General features: G+C 41.2%; 1 protein-coding gene across 5 annotated transcripts in view; it reads right to left on the reverse strand.

The window, feature by feature from the left end:
- The window catches only part of RHBDD1 (rhomboid domain containing 1), a 145,834-nt gene that overhangs the window by 54,515 nt on the left and 65,490 nt on the right, over positions 1 to 25,829 (reverse strand). For all 5 annotated transcript variants that reach the window (XM_003417887.4, XM_023557826.2, XM_023557827.2 and 2 more), the window contains one exon: positions 16,039 to 16,182. In XM_003417887.4, coding sequence (XP_003417935.1) covers positions 16,039 to 16,182 — 144 coding nt within the window. The remainder of the gene's footprint in view (positions 1 to 16,038; positions 16,183 to 25,829) is intronic.

Genomic DNA, 25,829 nt, shown 5'->3' on the forward strand with positions numbered 1-25,829 from the left:
AGCTTATTGTACATCAATTGTATCTCAGTAAAGCTGTAAAAGATTAATCTTTACAAATTCTTGGAGAAAAAAATCAAACTTCATTTAACAAGAAAATTACCACCTGTATAGTTCTCTATTCTTTCCATGGTGCTTTCATAAACACCACCTCATTTGATCCTTACAACAACAAGGTATTATCTTTAAACAAAATTTTGTAACATCACAGATAAGAAAATGAGGCTCAAGAGATCCCATGATTTCCCATTTATTACTTATGATTTTGTTGGTTACCTGTTTGGCTCTGTCTTAGGCTGGATTCTCTAGAGAAGCAAAACTAGTAAAGCATATAAATACATATAGAGATTTATGTCAAGGAAATGTCTCATGAGGCTGTAGAGACAGGAACGTCCCAAGTCTGTGAAGTCAGGATAGAAGCATGTCCTGATGCACGTAGCCACAGGGGCTGGTGAACCCAAGATCGGCAGGTCAGACAGCAGGACTCTCGCTCATAGGCTGCAAAGATCAATGAATACCAAGATTGGCAGGCAAGACCGCAGGTAAGCTGCTAGCTTAAGTCCAAAGAACTGGAGGTCAGATGAACAGGAGCCAGTTGCAGGGCCCAGAGTGAGCAAAAGCCCCCAAGCCTTGCCAGAATGTCCACTTATATTTGATGCAGGCCACACGCCCAAGGAAACTCCAGGAGATCCCATCATGGAGGTGATCATATTATATCAAATCTCATCATGGAAATGATCACAACACCATACCACTGCCGAACTGAGAATAATGTCCTAGCCAAGTTGACACACAACCTCAACCATCACAGACTCCTAAAGACATTTTAATTACCTGAGTATACTCTATGCCAGCAGCAACTATTACCAAAAGATAATAAGTATCCTGGTATACATATTAAGTTCTTTGAGGTTTACTGTGTTAACCCAGAGTAAGGTTTTACAAAACCTTAATATTCTTTAAGAGATCTCAAAAAAGAGCTGAAGGGGAAGAGGAGAAGCCTTGTTCTATATCTAAAGATCTGTGGGTGACGCAAATAGTTTGCACTCATCTACTAACTGAAAGGTTAGCAGTTTGAACCCACCCAGCAGCTCTGCAGAAGTAAGGCCTGGTGATCTGCTTCCATAAAGATTACACCCAAAGAAAATCCTATGGAGCAGTTCTACTCTGTAACACACGGGGTCACCGTGAGTAAAAATCGATGACGTCACGGCAACAGTTTTGGTATTTTTGATTTAGTCATTTATAGTACCTTATTTTTTTTTGTTAATTCAGGCAAATGATCTGGGCTACTGTTTATACACAATTCAGTTACACATGGGTGTCTACCTACTGGTTCCTAAGGCTCACAAAGTTTGTAGGCAAGTCATCTGCCCCCAAACCGAGGAAGAACTGCTTCATCTGTTGTATTATTTGAACTTGATATAATTACTCTTTCTAGCCATACTCACATTATTTCCTCAGAAAAGAAGGGCAAGAGAATAAACCCATTGCTGTTGAGTCGATTCCAACTCATAGCGACCCTATAGGACAGAGTAGAACTGCCCCACAGAGTTTCCAAGGAGCTCCTGGTGGATTCGAACTGCCAACCTTTTGGTTAGCAGCCAAGGCATTTAATCACTGCGCTACCAGGGTTTCCAGGCAAGAGAATAGGAACCAAAATTGAGTACCCACTATGTGTCAAGCAGCATGTGAGGCACTTTGGGGGTTATTTCATTGACCTATGGGATAAGAGGTACCGTTCTCATTTTATAAAACTGAGGTCCAGAAAGGTAAGTAATTTACCCAAGGTGAACACTGTTGGTTGCTATGCCAAGCCATTCTCCCCAGTCGCCTTCCTAACAAAACATCTGTGCTGTCCAAGTGTCCACTCTTTTCCACAGAAACATGGGGCTGGGCTGGCCCAAGGATGGATCTACACTGAACAGTCATATGGGTCCCTTCCCTCTTGCCAGTTACTGGGTTAGGCCACTGACTTGTGATCCAATTTTGGCCAAAGGTACATAGAGGGAGAGCTTCTTGGGAAGGTTTCTACTACGGCAGGAAACTACAGCAGGATTTGCTTCCAGCCTAAAGAGAAAGTTCACATGCGGAGAAAGGCAGAGCCAAGAGAGCCACAGAGAAGCAGGGGCCCATCCCTGCTCCTGGATCCTTTGTGAGTTAGGCGTGGCAGAGACTGCGAGGAGCCCACTAGTACCCATTTTCTCTTTCTTCTATTATTGATCCCCTGGTTTTAGCTGGGTAGGTGGCCACCAGTTACAGACCCCATTTCCCGCCTCCCTGACACTTGGGATAGCCATGGAATTAAGTTGTAATCAATGGGACATTAAGTGGAAGTGAAAACTGTGCTGACCCTGAAGCAGCCCCCTCAGAGAAGGGGCCCGTATTGAGGATGGTGTAGTGGTCCTAACAGCCTATTCTACCTAATTCTGGACTCTTATGTGAGAGAGAAATGACTTCCTTGTACCTTCCTATCTTGTGTTCAGCTACTGTATTTTTTTAGGTACTTGGTGATTTGCAACTGAACGTATACTACCTGACACACTGCCTGAGGTTATCTATCAGCTTGTTATGGTTGTTGTGCACCTTGGAGTCCAGTGGTAAACTGGGTTCCCATACAGGTCTTTCTGGTTTCAGGGCTTCTTCTGCTACCCAGCACCACAAGGTTCTCTGTCATGCATTCTTAGGCATTTGCCCTTATTCTCTTAGAGCATCCAATGACCAAAAAAAAAAAAAAAATGAAACCCACTGCCCTCTAGTCGATCCCAACTCATAGTGACCCTACAGGACAGAGCAGAAATGCCCGTAGGGTTTCCAAGGCTGTAATCTTTACAAAAGTAGACCACCACATCTTTCTTCCGCGAAGCAGCTGGTGGGTTCAGACCACTGAGCTTTTGGTTAGCATCCAAGCACTTAAAACATTGCGCCACCAGGACTCTTTAACCAATGACCAACCCATTGTCATGGAGCCTATTGTGACTCATAGCAACCCTACAGGACAGAGTAGGACTGCCCTGTAGGGTCTCCAAGGCTGTAATTTTATAGAAGCAGACTGCCACATCTTTCTCCCGCAGAGTGGCTGGTGGGTTCAAACCACAATTGGTTGACAGCTGAGCACTTTAACCACTGCACCACCAGGGCTCCTTAACCAATGGCCCCAAATAGCCCAGCACATTTTTGCTGACCAGTCACAGCACTGTTGGAGATGATTTTATTATAGGTGAGATTTAAATTTAGGATCAATACCCATACAAGAATGGACATTCACTACTAGCCAAATAGCTTGCCTGTCATTCCTTGAGTAATGTGACGGCAGATGTTAGAACGTCACTCCAGCCACTTAGCAGGGAAGTCGTGACTTCTAAGTTTACAGTAAATGGAAGCCTGTTTGTATACCACTCTCTTCTGTTTGCAGTACATGTACTTTTCTTTTTTTTCATGTTGAGCAGTTGTCTATTCATGTAACCGCAAATAGTGGAGAAAGACATGCTTTCTAGAAAACACAAATCTGGACAGTGCTCACTCGGTCTCATTATTCTGCCAGTTAATTAACAGGAAGAACGTCCTAATTGCTCGTTAACTCTGAAGATGTCCCCCTCGTCAGGTGTCAAGGTCTAAGAGATGCAGAGGGAAGGCCAGCTGCCCAACTGCTGCCCTCCAGGCGGACAAAGCACTGGGCTCATACCCCGAGAAAGCAGCAGCTGTTTTGATTTGGGTTTCAAAAACTCCTATCTGTGATTCATTAGAATTGGTGGTGAGTTATTTTTTCCCCTCAGGAAAAACATAAGCCACACGGCTGATTAAATATTATTTGCTGGGGCCACAAGGTTTTTCACAGCCATTGCTTATGGAAATCATTCTTGGTTAGATTGTAATCTGCCAAAATAGCAGCTGATTTAAACGGCACTCAGAACAGCATTCACTGGGGCTTTTTTGCTTCCGCCCATCCATGCCCCTACCTACAGGATCGCACTGGGCCCAAAGCAGAACACAAACAAGCCATGAACACAGGCACTGCTAAACGGTCACTCCAATCTCTTTCTCAAAGCATATCAACAAATCTGGAATTCTACTAAACAGCTATCTCCACAGACCAAGAAGCATTTTCTACATACTTCTGGGATACATAAAACATTAAAAGGACAATACTTGGAAAAAATAGGGCTGTCAAGGGATAAGAAATGTGTTATAACCTGAACATGTATCAGTTCAAAGTTATGTTCAAAATGGGCCTGAGTTATCTAAGTCAGGGGCTTACTGTTCCTCCTCCCACCCCCACCACGTCTCACCAAAAAACATCCTCCAAACAATAGAAAATTACTCGAGTTTAAGATTTATCTTTGTCACAGCACACTATGCCAAAGAAGGCCTCGGCTAACCCCCAGAGACGCAGCTTATTTAAAGTAAAAATGAAGACAGCAGGTGTTCTTTACAGATGTCACTTCTTCTGGAAGACACTTATTAAACACTTTATCTCTCTTAATGTCGATGGGTTAGCTACATTTTATTTCTGCACCACGCTAACCAAAAGCAAACTGTTTCCTTTTAGTCTCACTGAGCTGAAAATTAAAAACGACTGGCCTTGAGTTGTTTTGGTTTAATTTGTAAAGAATCACGCATGCAACGACTCAAGAATCAGCCCATATTTTTTCCATTTTTATGTTAACTGCAATGCAAATATGCCCTTCCCCAGAACGGGTGCTAGACTCCTTCATCCCTTCCCAAACCAGAGTTCCAAGCACCACATACAACCTTTCACAGAGATTCATCACATCAGATGTGAAAGGACTACTTTTTACAAAACTTACAAAGCTTTTAATTTTGTATACTGTAAGGTAAAACTGGAAACCCTGGTGGCGTAGTGGTTAAGTGCCATGGCTGCTAACCAAGAGACCGGCAGTTCAAATCCACCAGGTGCTCCTTGGAAATTCTATCAGGCAGTTCTACTCTGTCCTATAGGGTCTCTATGAGTCGGAATCGACTTGATAGCAATGGGTGGGTTTTGTAAGGTAAAACAGATCTGCTTGGTACCAAAGTTCCTAAATAAAATGCTAAAGGCTATAAAATCAAACCAGTTGCCACTGAATCAGCTCTGACTCATGGCGGCCCCACGGAGTAGAACTATCAGAGTAGAACTGTGCTCCGTATGGTTCTCAATAACTGATTTCTCAGAAGTAGATGGCCAGGCCTTTCCTCCAAAGCATATCCGGATGGACTCAAACATCTAAACTTTCAGTAAGCAGCTGAGCATACTAACTGTTTGCACCACTCAGGGACCTCAAATTAAGACAGGAACAAGTGTGTTCCAGAATCCTTAAGAAAGAAATCATTGTAGTTGCCAGGAAGACCTACCTATTAAAAAGGAAGTATTTGATTTTTTTGTCCCAGATGTGGGTATAACTTTAGCCTGGAAGGTTTGTAGTAGAGATGAGAAGAGAGACAACAGAACAAGCAAAAAGCTAGAAGAGTAGTGATCTTAGGAAAAGGGGGACAAAATATGGGTAGGAGGCCTAGGCAGATGCTCTGGGGTTCTGGTCAGTCTCATTCATCACTCGCACCCTCTAGAAGCACCTTGCAGAGCCTGGAGGTGAAGGGACGATGTACGGTTTCCCCTGCATTTCACTACAAAATACGAACCTAAGCCTTAAACGTGGAGAATCTCAGAGGACGGCAAGGCTAATACTTAATGTTTGCGGTAATGCATAGCATTACTTCAACAGACTTTTTTTTTTTACAAAGTTTACATGACTTCTTAGAAATTTTGGAAAATGGAGTTAAGGCAAAAAGAGAAAAACAAAAATCATTATAATCCTATTTCTGAGAAATAAGGATGAGTGGTATTTTGTTAAGTATCACTCAAACCTTTTTTTGTAGTACACACAGTAAAAAAAAAAACCCAGTGCTGGAGAGTCAAGTTCAACTCACAGTGCCCTTTAGGACAGAGAAGAACTGCCCCCACAGGGTTGCCAAGGAGAGGTTGGTAGATTCAAACTGACAACCTTTTGGTTAGCAGCTGAGCTCTTAACTACTAGGCCACCAACCTTGCAAAAACAAGCAAGTTTCTACTAGGAATACTGTTTGTACCCTGCTTCTCATCTGACACGCTGTGAATTTGTTTCTCTTTTTAATGGATAAGTAGTGTTTTATATCATCACTTATTTAACCACTCTCCTGTCACTGCAGATTTAGGCCATTTACAATTTTCCAAAGCAATGATTACAATGTAATTGTAGTCAGCTTAATATTTATAGTAATCTTAATGACTGTGCAATTGGGGTCCTGTATTACAGCAGAAGTAGGTTTAAATAACCCAGACGTGACACAGGAAGATCTCTGGTCCTCTAATTCAGACTCCTGCAGATGTGCACATACATACTGTGCACGACTCACATCTGGCTTTGCATAACCAAGTACAAAATTATAAATAGTTGTGGATTCTTGGAGAAATGCCATGTGATGAAACTAAACCACTTTGAGGCTATTTGTGATTTTCTAATAAATGGAAGCCACCACATGACTCGGATCTTCTCACTAGCAACACAACAACCAAAATGACGAAAGAACACGTGCAGCTAGGAGTGAGGCTGCTTCCAGAGGCAGAGCGACGACAGCGAGAGTCCTCACGTGAATAATTCCACTAACAAGTAACTGGAGCAAGGCGCAATGCTTCAGCATAAAATCCTGACTTCGTTTAAGACACACATGATGTATTTTATTCTTTTTGTTGTGAAGCATTTCTTTTCTAAAAGGAAAACTATGGAAGAAATTGAGTCCTACTAAAATTAACAACGCAAATATCCTTGAACGAATGTCATTAATATACCAAAAACCCAAACCAAACCCACTGCCGTCGAGTTGATTCCAACTCATAGTGACCCTACAGGACAGAGTAGAACTGCCCCATAGAGTTTCCAAGGAACGCCTGGCGGATTAGAACTGCTGATCCTTTGGTTAGCAGTCATAGCACTTAACCACTACACCACCAGGGTTTCCGTCATTAATATACCCATATTAAAAACAGCATTTTAAGACTCTTATCTGCTACGATTTTTGGTAGGAACAAACGGCAGCTTAGCAGATTATTTATGAATGTCTACAATAAATATTTTTTGGAGGTGCGTCCTATGAGGTACCTAGGATGTAGGTTTTCTACGTAAGGAGGGCTTTCTGGCCCAATACAAACTATATTTTACAATTTTTAAATTCCTTTCAGGATTTTTTTTGCTTAAAACTTACCAAAAGTCCCACAAACAAAGAAACTTAGCCAAACCTATATGAAGAGATGAAGACAAAAGTTAAGAAGGATGTCACTATTATCTCTGTAAGTAACGCAGACTTCCTAATTTTAGCTAAGACTGTGTTCTATCGTCGTCATGTACACCCCAGATTGTTTTCTGAATCCAGGATGATCACAACAACCAATCCAGCCCCAGGAACATAAGCATCCTCTGGCTCAGTCATCTGAGCTGACTACATGGAGGACTATGTTGTTACTAGATGCCGACGAGTGGGCTCTGACTCATAGGGAGCCCATATACAACAGAACCAACACTGGTCTTGTACCGTCTTCACAATCGTTGTTATGCTTGAGCCCACTGTTGCAGCCACCGTGTCAATCCATCTCGTTAAGGGTCTTCCTCTTTTGCCCTGACCGTGTACCTTAACAAGCACGATGTTATTCTCTAAGGACCGGTCCCTCCTGATAACACGTCCAAAGTATGTGATATGAAGTTTTCTCATCCTCCCTTCTAAGGAGCACTCTGGCCGTACTTCTTCCAAGACAGGCTTGTTCCTTCTTCTGGCTGTCCATGGTATATTCAGTATTCTTCACCAACACCATAGTTCAAAGGCATCCATTTCTTCTCCAGTCTTTCTTATTCACTGTTCAGCTTTTGCATGCGTATGAGGTGATTAAAAATATCATGGCTTCAGTCAAGAGCACCTTAGTCCTCGAAGTGACATCTTTGCTTTTCAACACTTTAAAGAGGTCTTTCGTAGCAGCGATCTGCCCAGTGCAATGGACTACAGGAATATCATGCAAATCTCTAACTGATAATTCAGCAACAGCCTAGATATGCTTTTTCTGAGAAGGCTTGCTGTGAAAGTCAAAATGTGTCCCGACTAGGAAGAGAGAAGTCTGGGCTTCTCGTTCCGTGTTTACCGCTCAGAATGTGACCCTGAGCAAGTCTTTTCATGTCTGTGTCTCTTTTTCACAGCCTGACATAATGAAGGTAAGTAAAAGTACTGATTTCACTGGGTTTCTGTGTGGGTATGTGAACCTTTCTAGCACAGTGGCCCACAGGGAAGAGGGTTTAATGCTTGTGACATGGAAGGAATTTCATCAAAAACGTTTACAGTGGTTTCTTCTGGCAGCTGCAAGGATACCTGCCAAATGTTAAACGATTTTTCTCTGGGTGGTGAAGTTATACATTTTTGTTTTGTTTTGTCTTCCTTTCGCAGATTTGTATTTTTCAAAGCAAATATGTATTACTTTTATAATCAGAACAACACACGCTACCCACAGTTTAAAAGATCAGAATTGATGAGCTCAGGTACCTGTCATCATCTGCCTCAGGCTGTCAGCATGGTCGACCTTGGGGCATCCTGGATTCAGGTGGGACTTCCAGAAAAGGAGCTGAGTGCTGCCCGTTCCCATGGCAGAACAAAAGCTGAGCCTTACAATAATCATAGCAGACACACAGCAGGTGTTAGCACACATACACCACAGCTGTCTCACACTTCATCACCACTCATCCTTACCTCCCAAGGCCAGGTGGACTCTGGCCCCAAAGAGGGGAAAGACAGAGTATGTCAAGCCCAGAAGGCTAGGCAGAAGTTCATTCAGAGATTCAGCTCTGCTCTAGGGCAGACTCACAGTAGACCTAGAAAATGTGGGTTCAATCTAGCAACTTCTATGCAAGTCCTGACTCCCATGCTCCTCACACCTTCAACCACAGGGCAGGACATTGTCAACAGTAATCCGAGCCACAGTTAATCGACAAAGACACTGATGGGATATGAAGTCTCTTGACTTTTGAGTCTGGTTCCTCATCTATAAAATCAAGATGTCAGATATGATGACTGCTAAGGTCACTTGCAGGAGCCCTGGTGGCACAGTGGTCAAGTGCTCAGCTGCTAACCAAAGGGTTGGTGGTTCAAACCCACCAACCGTCCCATGGGACAAAGATGTGGCAGTCTGCTTCTGTAAAGATGACAGCTTTGAAAACCCTATGGGGTCATTCTACTGTGTCCTATAGGGTCGCTGTGAGTCACAATCGACTCAACGGCAACAGGTTAAGTCACTTGTAGTGCTAGCATATGACAGTTCTGTTAAAAAATGTTGCTGCCTATCTTGTTTCCCATCATCCCCTTTAGAAGTAATTGAAATAACTTAAGCACAAGATCACAGTACTAGGTCTCTTCACCCCAAGACTTAAACTGCAGTGAGGTGTTTACTATGCTCAGCAGTGTGCCTCTTTTTAAGCACCAAAAGAGACTATGACTCATATTTGAAGACAAAATGTCAAGACACAGATGTGCAAAGCGTTACATACTCTCTCTTAACATGTACTTACAATGCTTAGAAAGGAATGAGGAAGGCTCAAATTAAAAGAGAATAAAAGTTCCATCATAAAAAGTATCAACTATCAAGTCTATGAAACAAAGTCTGGGGCCTTCAACTCAGAAAAAGAGATGCTACTTTGTTTTGGTTCACCTTTTAGTACAGGTGCACAGGATTAGAAAGTTCTTCACACCCTCAACGGATTATCAGTAAGAATGCAAGATCCACTGCAATTTTAAAGTACTGTCTGATTTCTCTATTCCATATTAATACATTTTTGTAGGTATAACAAAAGGTTCTTCAACAGTCCTATATTAATAGTTTCTCCAATTAAAAATGATTTTATGAAACAATGCATATATACATCAATAATTTCTAGATCATAAATTATATAAATATCATATCTGAATCTTAGTATAAGCAATCATATTCCATAAAATTCTTATATAACAGGAAATCACGGTTACCAAAGTAGAGAAAAAGTCTGGTAAGTAGAACTATCGCTCACTTGAAATCAAAAGTTACTACATCTCTTTTCTAAATTTAATATATTGTTTAGCTGATAAAGTTAGATCACTTAATCTTCCTGTCTTTCAGCAAACAGAAGAGTATTTTTATCTTGATGGTAAAGACCAAGACTTATTCATTTCCATAGTCTACACTGCTTAATAAATAGTACCTACATATTCAAGGGGCTCAAACAAAGATTTGAATAATGACAGTGAACAACACCATGAGAATGCAAGGCAGTATTTCTGAAATACGTAAATAAGACTTGGGGACTCGGAAAAAGAAGGTCTTCATGTGTTGTAAGAGATATGGGTGGGTAGAATTAACTTAGTTTTGTTTATACTTTTGTCGTTAAATCATTAGCATCTGAATGATGCCTTTCAACAAACAGTAATTTTAGAAGTAGGTGGAAGAAAAATTATAAATTCACACATAACTATTAATGCCAATTTCCCAAATGTGTTGAAGTTTCATATTTTTATTTTCTTTAGCAATGACTAGGCTACAGTTAATATTTGCAAAATGGACCCTGAACAGAAGCCTGCCCCTTCCCAATACTGACATAAACAGAACTCTGGGTCACTCATTTGATTACTTCTCTTCCAGACCAAGATATTCACATGTTGTTTCACAGAATTAAAAAAAAGTATATACTTGATCTGCATCCAAGTGAAGTGAGAGTGTCTGGGGTCTTAAAAGCTTGTGAGCAGCCATCTGAGAGACAATTATGGGTCTCTACTTGTCAGGAGCAAAACAGTAAGAAAGCAACCAAAAGTGCAGAGAAGAAACACGTCTACGTGAGCCATAACCTCATCTACCCTGAGGCCAGAAGACCTAGATGGTGCCCAGCTACAACCACTGACCATTCTAACCAGGGTCACAATAATTGGCCCCCTCAAATTCTTATTTAAAAAAAAAGAAAGCCAGACAAACTGGAACACTAAACAGAGGACACCCTGAGACTATCGCCCTGAGACACTCTTTAAACCTAGAACCAACCCTATTCCCCGAGATCACCTTTAAGCAAAACAGTGTGTCACACAAAATAAAAGGATATTACCTGTTAAGATCGGTGCCCTACTTAAAAGCCATCAGTATGGGACCTAAAAGTCAACTAATTACCCAGAAGCAAAGACGAGAAGATGGGGGGGGGGGGAGGGCAGGGAAACTAGAATACCAGAAATGGAACAAACTAAACAAAGAGAAAGCTGACACATTATGATAAACGTAACTAACGTCACTGAACGATTTGTATGGAAATTGTCAAATGGGAGCCTAACTTGCTGTGTCAACTTTCACCAAAAACTCAATAAAATACATATTTTTTCAGTATGTACTTATTATTCCTTTACATGTGCAATTTCACAACTAGACACAATCTCGAATATCAAGCTTTGCTCACAGGATTGAATAATTCCAATATATACACTAGCAAGTAAAAACCAGTAACCCAAAAGCAAGGGCTCTTATGCACTGAAATTGCTTTTAGACAACCTGGCAGATGGTACTTTTTTATTACACAGAAAATTTTCCTGGGGGAAAACATACCAAATTACTTTAAAAAAAGAAAAGAAAGAAAAGCAGTCAAACAGAATTAGCTGGACATCTCTGTCCCGGCCTGCAAAGCTCCTGTGAAGGCAAGCAAACCAGCCGTGAACATTTGCATACGTTAAAAATTGCCAACTGCATTATGCCTGCTCTGGGCCAACGAAGGCTCATATAATCATGTAACTGAGTAAGAGACCACCACCTAATGCATGTATTCATCAGTTTAGATGCACCTTACACAGCTGTGCGAATTTATCGTCCAGAAATGGTCTTTGATCCATAAGCCCTGAGAGCTGTATGTCAAACACTCGCCAGTATTCCTGACATTTCCCCAAGTCCCCATCTCTCTCTAGCTACACCCCGTCCACAGTTCACTACCAAAGAATAATGGAACTGGAAAGGGCTTTGAAAAGTATCTAATTCAACTCCCCTGTTATAAAAAATAATAGAACAATGGCATGATGGGATCCAGCGGTGCACTGCCAAGTCAAGTTAGATATTCAAGGGCTGATATTCAAACCACTGAACTTCCACCCTTTCCTTGTATCACACTATGAAAGGTTAAAAGCACATGCATGCAATTTATTCTATTTTTTCTCAAAAATGCTCATACATTAAAGAAAGAAGACAAATGCATCTTTTGTATACCTTAATATAGTTTCCGCAAAAAGAGAAATGTACAACTTAGTTTAAATTCCTCTTTTTAAACTTAAAATGCATCTCATTAGGCCCCTATGAATACATCATGCCCATAAATGGGATTCAAAGATACCATCAAACGGCCTGTTAATCAGAGCAAAAAAAAAAAAAAAGAAAACCCTCGATATTAATTCAGGACCTAAGTTTTTTTTCTCATTTGGCTTACTGGTAATTCTACATCTGCAGGCAGAGAGACAAAGCAGCAGTAAGTTTCATTCTCAAGCCAAGACCTCTGGAGTATACGCCACCATGGTTTCACATATGGCTGAACAGCAACCCCAGCGGTACAGCGTTGGGTGGGGATGACAGCTCTACTTGATTTTCACAAGACAGAGCAAGTGTAATTGTGGCCATTTGCCTTTCAGAAGAGTCTAAGAAAAGCAGCACAAGGTACTCCACATGTCAGTAAGGATTTCCAGCTTTCACCAGTGCACATGTTCCAGGCTGGCAGATAGAAGTTGAAAAGGACACAGCTTTGTGCCCGGCTGCCAGCTGAACTTGGTGGCAGGCTATTTAAAAAAAAAAAAAAAAAAAAAGGCACAAATTATGCATGGAAGGTGTGGGGGAGGGGAGTAGGGGGATAAACGCAAGGAGCTACTGTTGCTAGTTGGCATTTGCCTTTCGACTCAAAGAAATGGCATTTGTCCAACATTTTTCTATTATTGTGCTATCAGCTGCCTCTTGGACTTGTTTATAAAAGCTGAGACTGCGAACAGAATAAGACCAAATTTCTGTTAACAGCGGTAAAATCTCAGCCCCTTGAAATAATAGGAGTTTTGCTATTTCTTCTACAAAGGCTGCTCTGAAATCACTATTCCTGGCACGAGCTTTAGGACTTGTAATTATGGCCAGTCACTGTTAAAAAATACATATATGGTAATAGCAAACACTGAAGTTAAAAAGTGTTGCCTTGGTTCTTTAATTTCCTCTTCTAACATATTTAACGCAAGAATGATTTGAAACAAATTGATGCTGGATGTTTCCTGTTGAACCGGCATTCTACCAAATAAATTTGTTAACAGGCCTTTTCAAGACTCAGTTATTATTGATGACTACTGCAGTAGCTTCTTACTCTGAAAACTGAGAATCCAAGGGAAAGAATTAAGTATTTACCCAGCCCTTTTAGAAGAACTATAGTTTCTATCCATTTCATGAGGCAAAGTTGCTTTTGACAGTAAATAAGTGTGCAAGGAGTGACAGATGCAAATTAAGAGTAAGGAATGCTTCCAGCTTCCACTTGGGATGCAGAAAGCTAGAAAGAGCATTAATCCAACCCTCACAATAAGAACAAATGCTGGACAATTTGCACATTAATGACTTCTCTTGAACCACCCGGAGAGCTGGGATAGCAGGGCAACCAACTACGGTGAAACCTAAGGAAAGACAGGTGCCCGCAAGGAGAAATGGAATGTGAGCATCTGCTTTCCTGGGTGGGCTGTTGGACACCTGGAAAAAGAATTCTGCCAAAATTGTTGACAAACTAATAAAGGCTGAGGAAGGGCTAGAAAGAGAACACAGAACCCCTCGGGGCTAAGATAGAAAAGGCATTTATACCCACTTGCAGGCTCTTCTCAGGACCTCACCTGGTCCTCACAGAAGAGGCTGGTATGAGTCCAGAGGAAGTATCCTTTGTGATGCAGCCTTGAGGGAAAGAACAGTAGGCACTGTAGGACAAGGTATAAAGCCCTGTCTAGATCCTATTGCCCCTGTTGCTCCCAAGCTTTAACCACCTGGAAGAAAGACAAAAACACTGTTTCCCTTAGGGAACAAGTAAAAACCTACTGCAGCTTAGAGAAAGGAAAGAAAGTAATTTTAAAAACCATGGAGTAACAAGTAACAGCTTATATACTGTCAGAAGAAGGAGGGTGAACCTCTCCAAGTCACAACACAAAAGACAGAGGCTGAAATGGAAGAGCAAGCAGACGCTAAGAACAGCTCTCTGGCAATTAGCCCTCTGAAGCCTCTAGGGTTCAAAGATACCGTCAAACGGTCTGTTAATCAGAGCATTAGATATTAATTCAGGACCTAAGTTTTTTTTCTCATTTGGCTTACTGGTAATTCTACATCTGCAGGCAGAGCGACAAAGCAGCAGTAAGTTTCATTCTCAAGCCAAGACCTTTGGAGTGTACGCCACCACGGTTTCACATATGGCTGAACAGCAACCCCAGCCTACAGTGTACTGAGGATATCCACAGCAACAACATATCCCAAAAAAGAGGTCAATTCCTGACTATATTAACTCAAACACACACACTAAAGACCACGTAGAAGGAAAAGTGTGTCTATTTCCACGCATAATATCTATTTACCTCAATCTCTACCCTATACAAGATATCCAGTTTTCAACAAAAAATTACAATCATATGAAAAATAACAACACGCTGCTAAAACACAATACGATTAACAGAAATCAGACTCAGATATATACAGATGTTAGCACGAACAGATAGAAAATTTATAACTACAATTTATATATTAAGAGCTTGAATGGAAAATGAAGACATGTCAGATAAGATGGATAATTTCAGCAGAGACACAGAAATTACAAGGATCAAATGGAAATTTAAAAAAAGGAAAAGCAGCAGAGATGAAGAATGCCTTCAATGCGTCATCAGTAGACTTGATACAGCCAAAGAAAGAATATAGTGAATATGAAAATAGGTCAGGAAAGACAACACAAACTAAAACACAGAAGTAGAAAAAAAGAAGTACAGAGAATCCAAGAGCTCTTCTCAGAAAAGGAAGACCCAATTATACGCTCTTCACAAGAAATCTACTTTAAAGACAAAAATAGGTTAAAACAAAACGGGGGTGGGGGGGTGGAAAAAAAAATACCACACAACCTCTAGTCACAGAAAAACCACAATATCTGTATTAGCATCAGACAAAGCAGACTTCACAACACAAAATGTGACCAGGGATAAAGAGGGCCTTTATTTGGCATTATGATAAAGGATTCAATTCTCTAAAAAAAACATACCATAAACGTGTACAGAGCTACCAAGAGAGTTTCAAAATGTATTCAGCAAACCCTGATGGAATTGAAAGGAGAATGGACAAATTCACAAATGTAGTTTTTCTGTGCATTTATAGTAATGGGCACTAGCAAAGGAAGATCCTTCACAAATTGTTATATTAATTATAATTTTATTTTCTTTGAAATGTTTCATGATCGTTTTATTAACTATGGGAAACCAAAATGATATTTTTTAAAAGGTCTTCATTATTTTTAGTCTTTTTTCCACTGAAAAATATTTGGTTTGAGTTCGGTTACTGTATAAAATTTTGACCCCTAGTTTGAATTGTTACTAAGCTGTCCATGGGATCTTGAGGGAGGTGTTTGTGAGTAACACTCGGATACATACAGTGACATGCAGCCTGTTTTGCAGCTATGCATTCCAATGAAACACCTCTTTTCAGGCACTTAAATATTGTTTTCTGTTTTAAGTTTCTTGACTTTTAATGTCAAAGCACTGAGTACAACAGGACTATAAAAAGAGCCACTTTAACAATACATACACGTCTGGCACTTTATTAGCTTAGGTCGCTAGGAATACAGCATCACACCCCATTCTTTGTAATCACAATCCACATGTACTTTTTCTTCTACATATCCTTTTTATAAACTATTTAAAGTTTAACTCACTACAAATACCCCTTTTTCAGACCTGCTCCCCGTGTGAGGTATGCTTTAGAATAAAGGAAGGGCACGAGAGTCCTACCTTGGTCCCAGAGGCTGGCTCTTAATGCCCTCTCCAGCTGTTCCTCTTCACTCAGCCCTGCTGTGTATGCATCATAGTTCCTGGGTGCTTCTTCATAGTGGCCTGGCCTGCCACGCGGATAATGATCCTGATACCCGGAGGAGCCTAAAGGCACAATGAGGAGGTTATAGAACACTGCCATGGACCATTCTTTGGTTTCATACTTCCTGTTTTGTGTAAGCAAAGGCAAGAAAATAATTCACGTTATTGTTTTCAGTATAGCAATAATCTTCTAAATGAGAAGAGATGGTAAATGGAGAGTATCTCTATAACAGCAGGAAATAACAGTCTTGTCATGCCGTATGTTCAGTGACCACCATGGGGCTGGGCATGAATGACTCCTCACGTGCTAAAGAGGAAAGAAGATATTAACACAGATGGTTGTAAGAGGTACTGAGAAGGCTGGGGGTGGTACGAACGGTGGTTAAGGCACTTGGCTGCTAACCAAACGTTAGAGGGTCAAGTCCACCCAGAGGCACTTCAGAAGTAAGGCCTAGCAACCTACTTCTGAAAAATCAGCCACTGAAAACCCTGTGAAGCACAGTCCTACTCTTCACACACATGGGGTCACCATAAGTTGGAGTCAACTCGTCGGCAACTGGTTAAGATACTGGAGAAGACTGGAATGGGCTACTGACTTATGGAAGTTTCAGCTTAAAGCAACAGTTGGAGTATTTTCAGGGAAGCCCTGACTGGAGTAGAGAGAACAGGTTAAACAATAGCTGACAAAGCTCTACTGTCCTGTGGCCCCAGACAATGAGAAGCTGACCAAGGTTTAATACATATAGGATTTCTGTGGTGGGTTTAATACTGTGTTTTGTTTTGTTTTTTTTATGGTGATACCCAAACTAATTTATCTACAATTCCACGTCAGACAGCGTAGCCTCTACTAAGGTGCTTTCACAGAATTGGTTGCTAGATAAAATAAGAGAGACAACTTGGTCATTAAGTAACACTTTAAGTATCAAACTCTGATGTCCCATTAAGGAAAGTCAGTAACAGAGCAGAGTTCACTGTTACAAGGTATTTCAACCAAACTTTTCAATCAGCTTGAGTTTACCCCTTACCTTTTCTTTAAATCACCTACTATGACGGAATTTGGAAGGAAGGGTTGGTAATCCTCTGCGTGGGGGCGGGGGAGGGAAATCTGATTTTGGTGTGATGGGAGGAAAGAGTTAATCTGTTTAACTCTTTTCCCCTCTTGCTGCCACTATTAGGCCCTTTAAAGATGACATTTCAAATGCTTAATTAATGTGCTTTGGGTTTTGTCAACAAAAATCCCTCACCTTTACTATGAGTCTTGGGTCTTATTTCTCTGTGTAACCCATGATGCCTGAATTTAAGCTTATTGCCTTGGTGGAGCCCTGGTGGTGAAGTGTTTAAGAGCTACAGTAACCTAGGGGTGCTAATCAAAAGGTTGGCAGTTCGCTAAGATTGGACAAGTCCATAAAACGAAATGAGACTAAAGGGGCACACCAGCTCAGGGCAAGGACTAGAAGGCAGGAGGGAACAGGAAAGCTGGTAATAGGGAACCCAACGTTGAGAAGGGGGCGTCTTGACATGTCGTGGGGTTGTTAACAACACAGAACACATAGAACAATGTCTGTACTAACTGTTTGGTGAGAAACTAGTTTGTTCCATAAGCCTTCACCTAAAGTCCAATAAAAAATAAAAGTCGACAGTTCAAATCCATCAGCTGCCAAGTTCTACTCTGTCCTATAAGGTTGCTCATGAGTTGGAACTGACTCAGTGGCAGTGGGTACTGCTTTAGCGGATCTTTAGAAAAAACACCTAAGAAAGGACCATGGTAGGGCAGAATCTGGTTAATTAGATCACATATTCAGAATTTTTTATATTTAAGCATCACGTCATTTTTAAATTTACTTTTGTGTTGGTTATGAATAAAATGCTTCCCTAAACCATATTTGTAAGATTAGAAAGGAACAGTTCAACTATTTCCCATAAAATATTTTCAGGTACTCTAAAAGTCTTTCCCCCATGTACGTGTCAGTTTGTCCTACTGTGGGTGCTTGCGTGTTGCTGTGATGCTAGAAGCTGTGCCACCGGTATTCAGATACCAGCAGGGTCATCCATGGAGGATATGCTTCAGCTCAGCTTCCAGACTAAGACAGACTAGGAAGAAGGACCCAAAACAGTCTACTTCTGAAAAGAATTAGCCAGTGAAAACCTTATGAATAGCGGTGGAACACTGTCTGATATAGTGCCGGAAGATGAACCTCCCAGGTTGGAAGGCACTCAAAACATGACTGGGGAAGAGCTGCCTCCTCAAAGTAGAGTCGACCTTAATGACGTGGGTTGAGTAAAGCTTTCGGGACCTTCATTTGCTGATGTGGGATGACTCAAAATGAGAAGAAACAGCTGCAAACATCCATTAATAATCGGAACCTGGAATGTACGAAGTATGAATCTAGGAAAATTGGAAATTGTCGAAAATGAAATGGAACACACAAACATCAATATCCTAGGAAGTAGTGAGGTGAAAGGGGCTGGTATTGGCCATTTTGAAGTGGACAATCATAGTCTGTTATGCTGGGAAGGACAACTTAAAGAGGAATGGCATTGCATTCATCATTGAAAAGAACATTTAAAGATCTTGAAGTACAATGCTGTCAGTAATATGATAATATCCACACACCTAGAAGGAAGACCAGTTAATATGCCTTATTCAAATTTACGCACCAACCACTAAGGCCAAAGATGAAGTTGAAGATTTTTATCAGCTTCTGCAGTCTGAAATTGATGGAACATGCAATCAGGATGCGGTGATAATTACTGGTGATTGTAATGGGAAAGTTGGAAATGAAGAAGGATCGGTAGTTGGAAAATATGGCCTTGGTGATAGAAACAGTACTGGAGATGAAATGATACAATTTTGCAAGATCAACGACTTCTTCATTCCAAATACCTTTTTTCACCAACATAAACAGCAGCTATACACATGGACCTCGCCAGATGAACATACAGGAATCAAATCAACCACATCTGTAGAAAAAGAGGATGGAAAAGCTCAATATCATCAGTCAGAACAAGGCCAGGGGCTGACTGTGGAACAGACCATCAATTGCTCATATGCAGGTTCAAGCTAAAGCTGGAGAAAATCAGAGCAAGTCCACGAGAGCCAAAATATGACCTTGAGTATATCCCACCTGAATTTAGAGACCATCTCAAGAATAGATATGACATGTTCAACATTAATGACCGAAGACCAGATGAGTTGTGCAAGGACGTCATACATGAAGAAAGCAAGAGGTTATGGAAAAGATAGGAAAGAAAGAAAAGACCAAGATGGATGTCAGAAGAGACTCTGAAACTTGCTCTCGAATGTCAAGCAGCTAAGGCAAAACGAAATGATGAAGTAAAAGAACTGAACAGTAGATTTCAAAAGGCAGCTCCAGAAGGCAAAGTATTATAATGACATGTGCAAAGAGCTGGAGATAGAAAACCAAAAGGGAAGAACATGCTTGGTGTTTCTCAAGCTGAAAGAACTGAAGAAAAATTCAAGCCTCGAATTGCAGTAGTGAAGGATTCTTTGGGGAAAACATTAAACAACGCAGGAAGCATCAAAAGAAGATGGAAGGAATACAGAGTCATTACACCAAAAAGCATTAGTTCACATTCAACCATTTCAAGAGGTGGCATACGATCAAGGACCGATGGTGCTGAAGGAAGAAGTCCAAGCTGCTCTGAAGGCATTGGCGAAAAACAAGGCCCCAGAAACTGACAGAACATCAATTGAGATGTTTCAACAAACGGATGCAGTGCTGGACGTGCTCATTCATCTCTGCCAAGAAATTTGGAAGGCAGCTTCCTGGCCAATCAACTGGAAGAGATCCGTATTTATGCCTATTCCGAAGAAAGGTGATCCAACCGAAAGCAGAAATTAAACAATATCATTAATATCACACGCAAGCAAAATTTTGCTGAAGATCATTCAAAAGCAGCTGCAGCAGTAGATCGACAGGGAACTGCCAGAAATTCAGGCCGGTTTCAGAAGAGGACGTGGAACCAGGGATATCACTGCTGATGTCAGATGGATCCTGGCTGAAAGCAGAGAATGCCTACCAGAAGGATGTTTACCTGGGTTTTATCGACTACACAAAGGCATTCTACTGTGTGGATCATAACGAACTATGGGTAACATTGCAAAGAATGGGAATTTCAGAATGCTTAATTGTGCTCATGAGGAACCTGTGCACAGATCAAGAGGCAGCTGTTCGGACAGAACAAGGGGATACTGAGTGGTCTAAAGTCAGTAAAGGTGTGCATCAGGGTTCTATCCTTTCACCGTACCTATTCAATCCGTATGCTGAGCAAATAATCTGAGAGGTTGAACTACGTATGAAGACGAACGGGGCATCAGGATTGGAGGAAGACTCATTAACAACCTGCATTATGCAGATGATACAACCTTGCTTCCTGAAAGTGAAGAGGACTTGAAGCACTAACTAATGAAAACGACCACAGCCTTCAGTATGGACTGCACCTCAAAACAAAGAAAACAAAAATCCTCGCAACTGGCCCAATGAGCAACAATAAGATAAATGCAGCAAAGGCTGAAATTGTCAAGGATTTCATTTTACTTGGATCCACAGCCAATACCCATGGAAGCAGCAGTCAAGAAATCAAAGGATGCATTGCATTTCTGGCCGTGGAAGTGCTGGGTCATATGGTTAATTCTATGTTTAAGTTTTAGAAGAACTGCTAAACTGCTGTGCAAAGTGGCTGCGCCATTTTGCTGTGATAGCAGCAGCGTATGGGGGTTCCGATTTCCCATATTCTCACCAACACTTATTATTATCTGTCTTCTTAATTATATGGCATAGCAGTTCAGTGCTACAACTGTTAACCAAAAGGTCGGCAGTTCAAATCTTCCAGGTGCTCCTTGGAAACTCTACAGAGCAGTTCCACTCTGTCCTATACAGATGCTTTGGGTCGGAATCGACTCAGTGGCAACGGGGGGTTGTGGTGCAGTGGTTAAAGCAATTGACTGCTAACTGAAAGGTCAGTGGTTTGAAACCACCAGTGGCTCCATGGGAGAAAGATGGGGCAGTCTGCTTCCTTAGGGATTTACAGCCTTCAATACCCTATGGGTTATTGAGTCAAAATCGACTCAATGGCAGTAGTTCGGTATGGGTTGGGATGGATGACTAATAATGTTGAGCATTTTCTGATGTGCTTATTGCCCGTTTGTATGTATTCTTTGAAGAAATGTCTATTCATCTGTTCAGATTCTCTGCCCAGTGCTATTATTACAATACTTTTCTATCTTGGTTCTATTTTGCTGAATGTCCTTAAGTAACAAAAATGTGTGATTTAAATAAATATTAAACTGTTCAGAGATTTGGGGGCTAATTCTACAAAGTCTTGCTCCTAATGCAATAAAAACTAGTGATTATTTAGTAGGGCTTCAAACCGGTTCTTTCTGGCTCATTCATAGCCAAGGAAGTGAAACTGGAATAGACCTGAACTTTCAAAATTTAGGTCAAATGGAACAAAAACCGGAACAGGAAAAATTATGGATCAAAGCCCTGCTGGAAACTTGGAACAATAACCTGAACAGGAAAAATTAAGGATTGAAGCCCTGCTGGAAACTTAATCTCCCTCTTAGAAAACAAGGGCAGCATACATGTTGCATAGCAATCAAATCTCTTGCCCATCAGATTTTGAGCAGAATTGGAAACAGTGGTGCCCTACACAAAGATGGTGTCCAGTTGCACCACTTTGAATGTGTGTCACTCTCCACAGTCCTGCCAACAATCCAATCTCACACATCAGGCTCCTGGAAGAGCTCACTATGCCTCCTCCGAGTCTTCCATTCCACAACTTCGACCTGTAATTTTTCCCAGTCTGGTTATCATTCTGGATCACCCAAATTTTAAATATTCAGATCTGGTCCAGTTTCACTTCTTCGGCCATGACAGAACTGGTTCAAACTGGTTCAAAGCCCTGGTATTTACAAAATATGAAGTGTTGGTGGTTCAGTGGTAGAATTCTCACCTTTCATGTGGAGACCAGGGTTCAATTCCCAGTCAGGACACCTCATGTGCAGCCACCACCTATCTATTAGTTGAGGTTTGCATATTGCTATAATGCTGAACAGGTTTCAGTGGAACTTCCAGACTAAGACAGACGAGGGAGAAAGGTCTGGCAATCTACTTCTGAAAATCAGCCAGTGAAAACTCTGTGGATCACAACATTCTGATCCACAACTGATCACGGGAATGGCGCAGGACCAGGCAGAGTTTTGTTCTGTTGTGCATGAGGCTGCCACAAGTCAGGTGCCAACTCAACAGCGACAAATGACAACATCTACAAATACTACCAATAACCCAATTTCTGTATTCTTTTATATGTTTCCCATGTCAGAATATTAACGTTACTAATATTCAACACAGGAGAAGGAGTTAAGTAATATTTTCAAATTCTCACAATGATGTAGGGGAAAACTTGGATCTGGATACAATTTTAAAATGTGCAATCTTCCTCAAATCTCTACCCGACAGAACCATCAGAGAAATTCAGTTCCTAGTGCTGTACTGGGAACACCACCAGCACATTTTATATCCTGAAGGTAAAGGAGGCAGGCAGTGTTACGAGTAGCGGTGTCCATACTTGTCACCAAAAAAAAAAAGAAAAAAAGACTTTTCATATGAGGGCAAATGGTCAAAGCGCAATTACTACATCTACTTCACAAGGAACAAAAGAAAGAGTCGACCATTCCAAAACACTAACAGAATATTGATGGTAAGTCGCTGGCTACCATGGAACGCTTCAGCAATCCCTGAATAAAGAGACTTCTCGGCTGCCTAAGAGTGCCAATCATCTTACTGCAACACAAAAAGCATGCCGGGCATTTCCCCGTGTGGCTCATTAGCACTTTCAAATCCCCATGGAAAGCTATTCTGTTATAGACCGTCTAAGCAGCATTTCTACCTACCCACCCCCTAAAATGTTCGGTTAATTCAAAATCCCAAAGTAACCAAAGTCTGAGTACTCATCTGTGGAAACAGTACAGATATCATATACTGCATACATCTATATGTTGTTTTAATTGTCAAGCACATTGCAGAGATCTGAGGCAACATTTTCTTCATACAGATAAACATTTTTCTTCATGTTATTCCTTTTTTTGTTTTCACTGTACTTTAGAGGAAGGTTTACAGAATCAGTTTTGTAATACATACTGTTTTAGGACATTGGTAAACAACCCCACGACATGTCAATACCTTTCCTTCTCGACCTTGGGCTCTCTCTTACCAGCTTTCCTGTCCCTCTCCTGCCTTCTCGTTCTTGCCCCTGGGCTGGCGTGCCCCTTTAGTCTAGTTTTGTTTTATGAGCCTGTCTAATCTTTGGCTGAAGGGTGAAACTTGGGAGTGACTTCATTACTGAGCTATAAGCGTGTCCGGGGGCCATACTCTCGGGGTTTCTCCAGTCTTTGTCAGGTAAGTAAGTCTGGTCTTTTTTTGTGAGAGGGAATTTTGTTCTATGTTTTTCTTCAGCTCTCTCCAGCACCCTCTATTGTGATCCCTGTCAGAGCAGTCAGTGGTGGTAGCTGAGCACCACCCTAGTTTACTGGACTCAGTTTGGTGGCGGCCATGGTATTGTGGTCCATTAGCCCTTTGGACTAATCTCTCCCTTGTATCTTCAGTTTTCTTCATTCTCCCTTGCTCCCGTGAGACCAGTGGAGGTATCTTAGATGGCCACTCACAGGCTTTTAAAACCCCAGAAGCTACTCATGAAAGGAGAATGTAGAACGTTTTCTTTATAAATTATGTTATGACAATTGAGCTAGATGTATCCCGAGACCATGGTCCCCACAGCCCTTGGCCCAGCAATTTGGTCCCTCAGGGAGTTTGGTGATGTCTGTGGAGCTTCCATGATCTTGTCTTGTACAAGCTCTGCTGGCTTCGCCAGTATTGTGTACTGTCTTACCCTTCACCAAAGTTACCACTCATCTACTGTCTTTGTGTTTTTCCATCCTCACCCCTTCCCTCCCTCCTAACCATCAAATGTTGTTTCTTTTTATGTGTAAACCTTTTCATCTTCATGTTGTTTCTTATTTAGAAACAAACCTAGCGGTGCCTAAAGAAATAAATTCCGCAACTCTAAACATCTGAATATTATGAAACCTAATTTAGTGCTTGTCAGACAAAATGTGAGGAGAGAGAAAGGGAAAGTTTTGGTGCCTTAAGTCAACAAGACTAGTGCGGTTAAAGGTTCTCCAACATTCATAATAAATCATCATCAAAAGCAAAAATACCATCAATATCTATTATAATGAGAACAGGTCTCCTAGGACTGAAAATTTATTACAGCTGTTCTGCTGGCCCAATCAGACATTTTTAAATCTTCATAATAAACATTCCTGGGAAAACCTAACCATCAAACACTTAAGATAAATAAGTTTAAATTATATCCCACAATGAATACTAGTTTAGTATTCTTTTGTAGCTATATACTTTGGCTCTGTAGTGAAAGCAATTCTGGTTATCATTATTCTATTAACTACTCCATCTGTTCCTTATACACATACCAGGGTTTCATGGCAAAGATCAAGAAACACCACGAAGATTAGAAAAATTGGTAACAGCTTTTTAAACATTCATGAGGTTCTCTGAGCTATAAAGGCTTTCTCAGCTAAGGACGGCCATATTAAGAATAAATCATTCCTGGTAAGAGATACATATGCTCGAATAAAAGTTCCCAAGATGACCATTAGCATAGCCACCTGGCCTTATGTAGCTCAGGCTTTGAAGAAATCCAATCACTTCAGAGGAAGTAATATAAATATGGTAATCTTACAGGGGATAAGAGAGAAAAGGTAAAAGGGTCTTTTATTTTTGCCTTTAATTCCCAGGCCTGTTGCCTGCTGCGTCTCTACCCTTTCCAAATGAAGGAGGAAAGTAGAGGTTTCCCTTCTTTCATTTATGAAATAAATGAGTGCCAAAATTTTTTTAAAAAGGAAAGACAGTAAGTGGCACTGCCCCAGTTTGTAAAATTAAATCAGCAGCATGCCCACATCTAACAGCCCTGTACAGTAGGGAAAGCAGGGTCTTGGAATCAGTGGTGCGAACGACAACACACTTGGCTGCTAACTGAAAGGCTGGAGGTTTGTGTCCACCCAGAGGCGTCTCAGAAGAAAGGCCTGGTGATCTACTTCTGAAAAGTCTGCCACTGAAATCTGTGGAGTACGGTTCTACCCGGGCACACGTGGGTTGCCGTGAGCAAAATTAACGGCTACTGGCGTCTTAGCGGTAACTCTTTGCCCTAATGTTATTTCAGCCGGGGTTGAAAAACAGCTTAGGGCCCAAATCTAACCAATCTCTATTTTTGCAAATATGGTGCTACTGCAGCACAGCCATGTCCATTCATTTACTGTCTACGGCTGCTTCTGCTCTACAGCCACAAGGTGAGTAGCTGAGGCAGAGACCACATGGCCAACAAAACCCTAAAGCTAAAACATTAGCTATTTGCTCTTCACAGAAAAGGCTGCCGACCTCAGGTTTAAGCCAAAGCAGTTCTCAAAAGGAATGAATATTAAAGACACCTAGTGGTTCCACAGTCTACTGCTTCTTTGCATATTTGCTAGGTGTCCGCTGGTACTGGTCCAGGATACTATAGCGCAGCCTGGGGGTGACTGGAATGTTAGGGTCTTAGCCTAAAGCAGGTCTTAGGCTTTCAATTGGAAATCCTTTCTAGCTATTTACACAGGCATCTAGGAAAAAAGCATT

The sequence above is a fragment of the Loxodonta africana genome, chromosome 6, assembly GCF_030014295.1.
Source record: "Loxodonta africana isolate mLoxAfr1 chromosome 6, mLoxAfr1.hap2, whole genome shotgun sequence".
Lineage (NCBI taxonomy): Eukaryota > Metazoa > Chordata > Mammalia > Proboscidea > Elephantidae > Loxodonta > Loxodonta africana.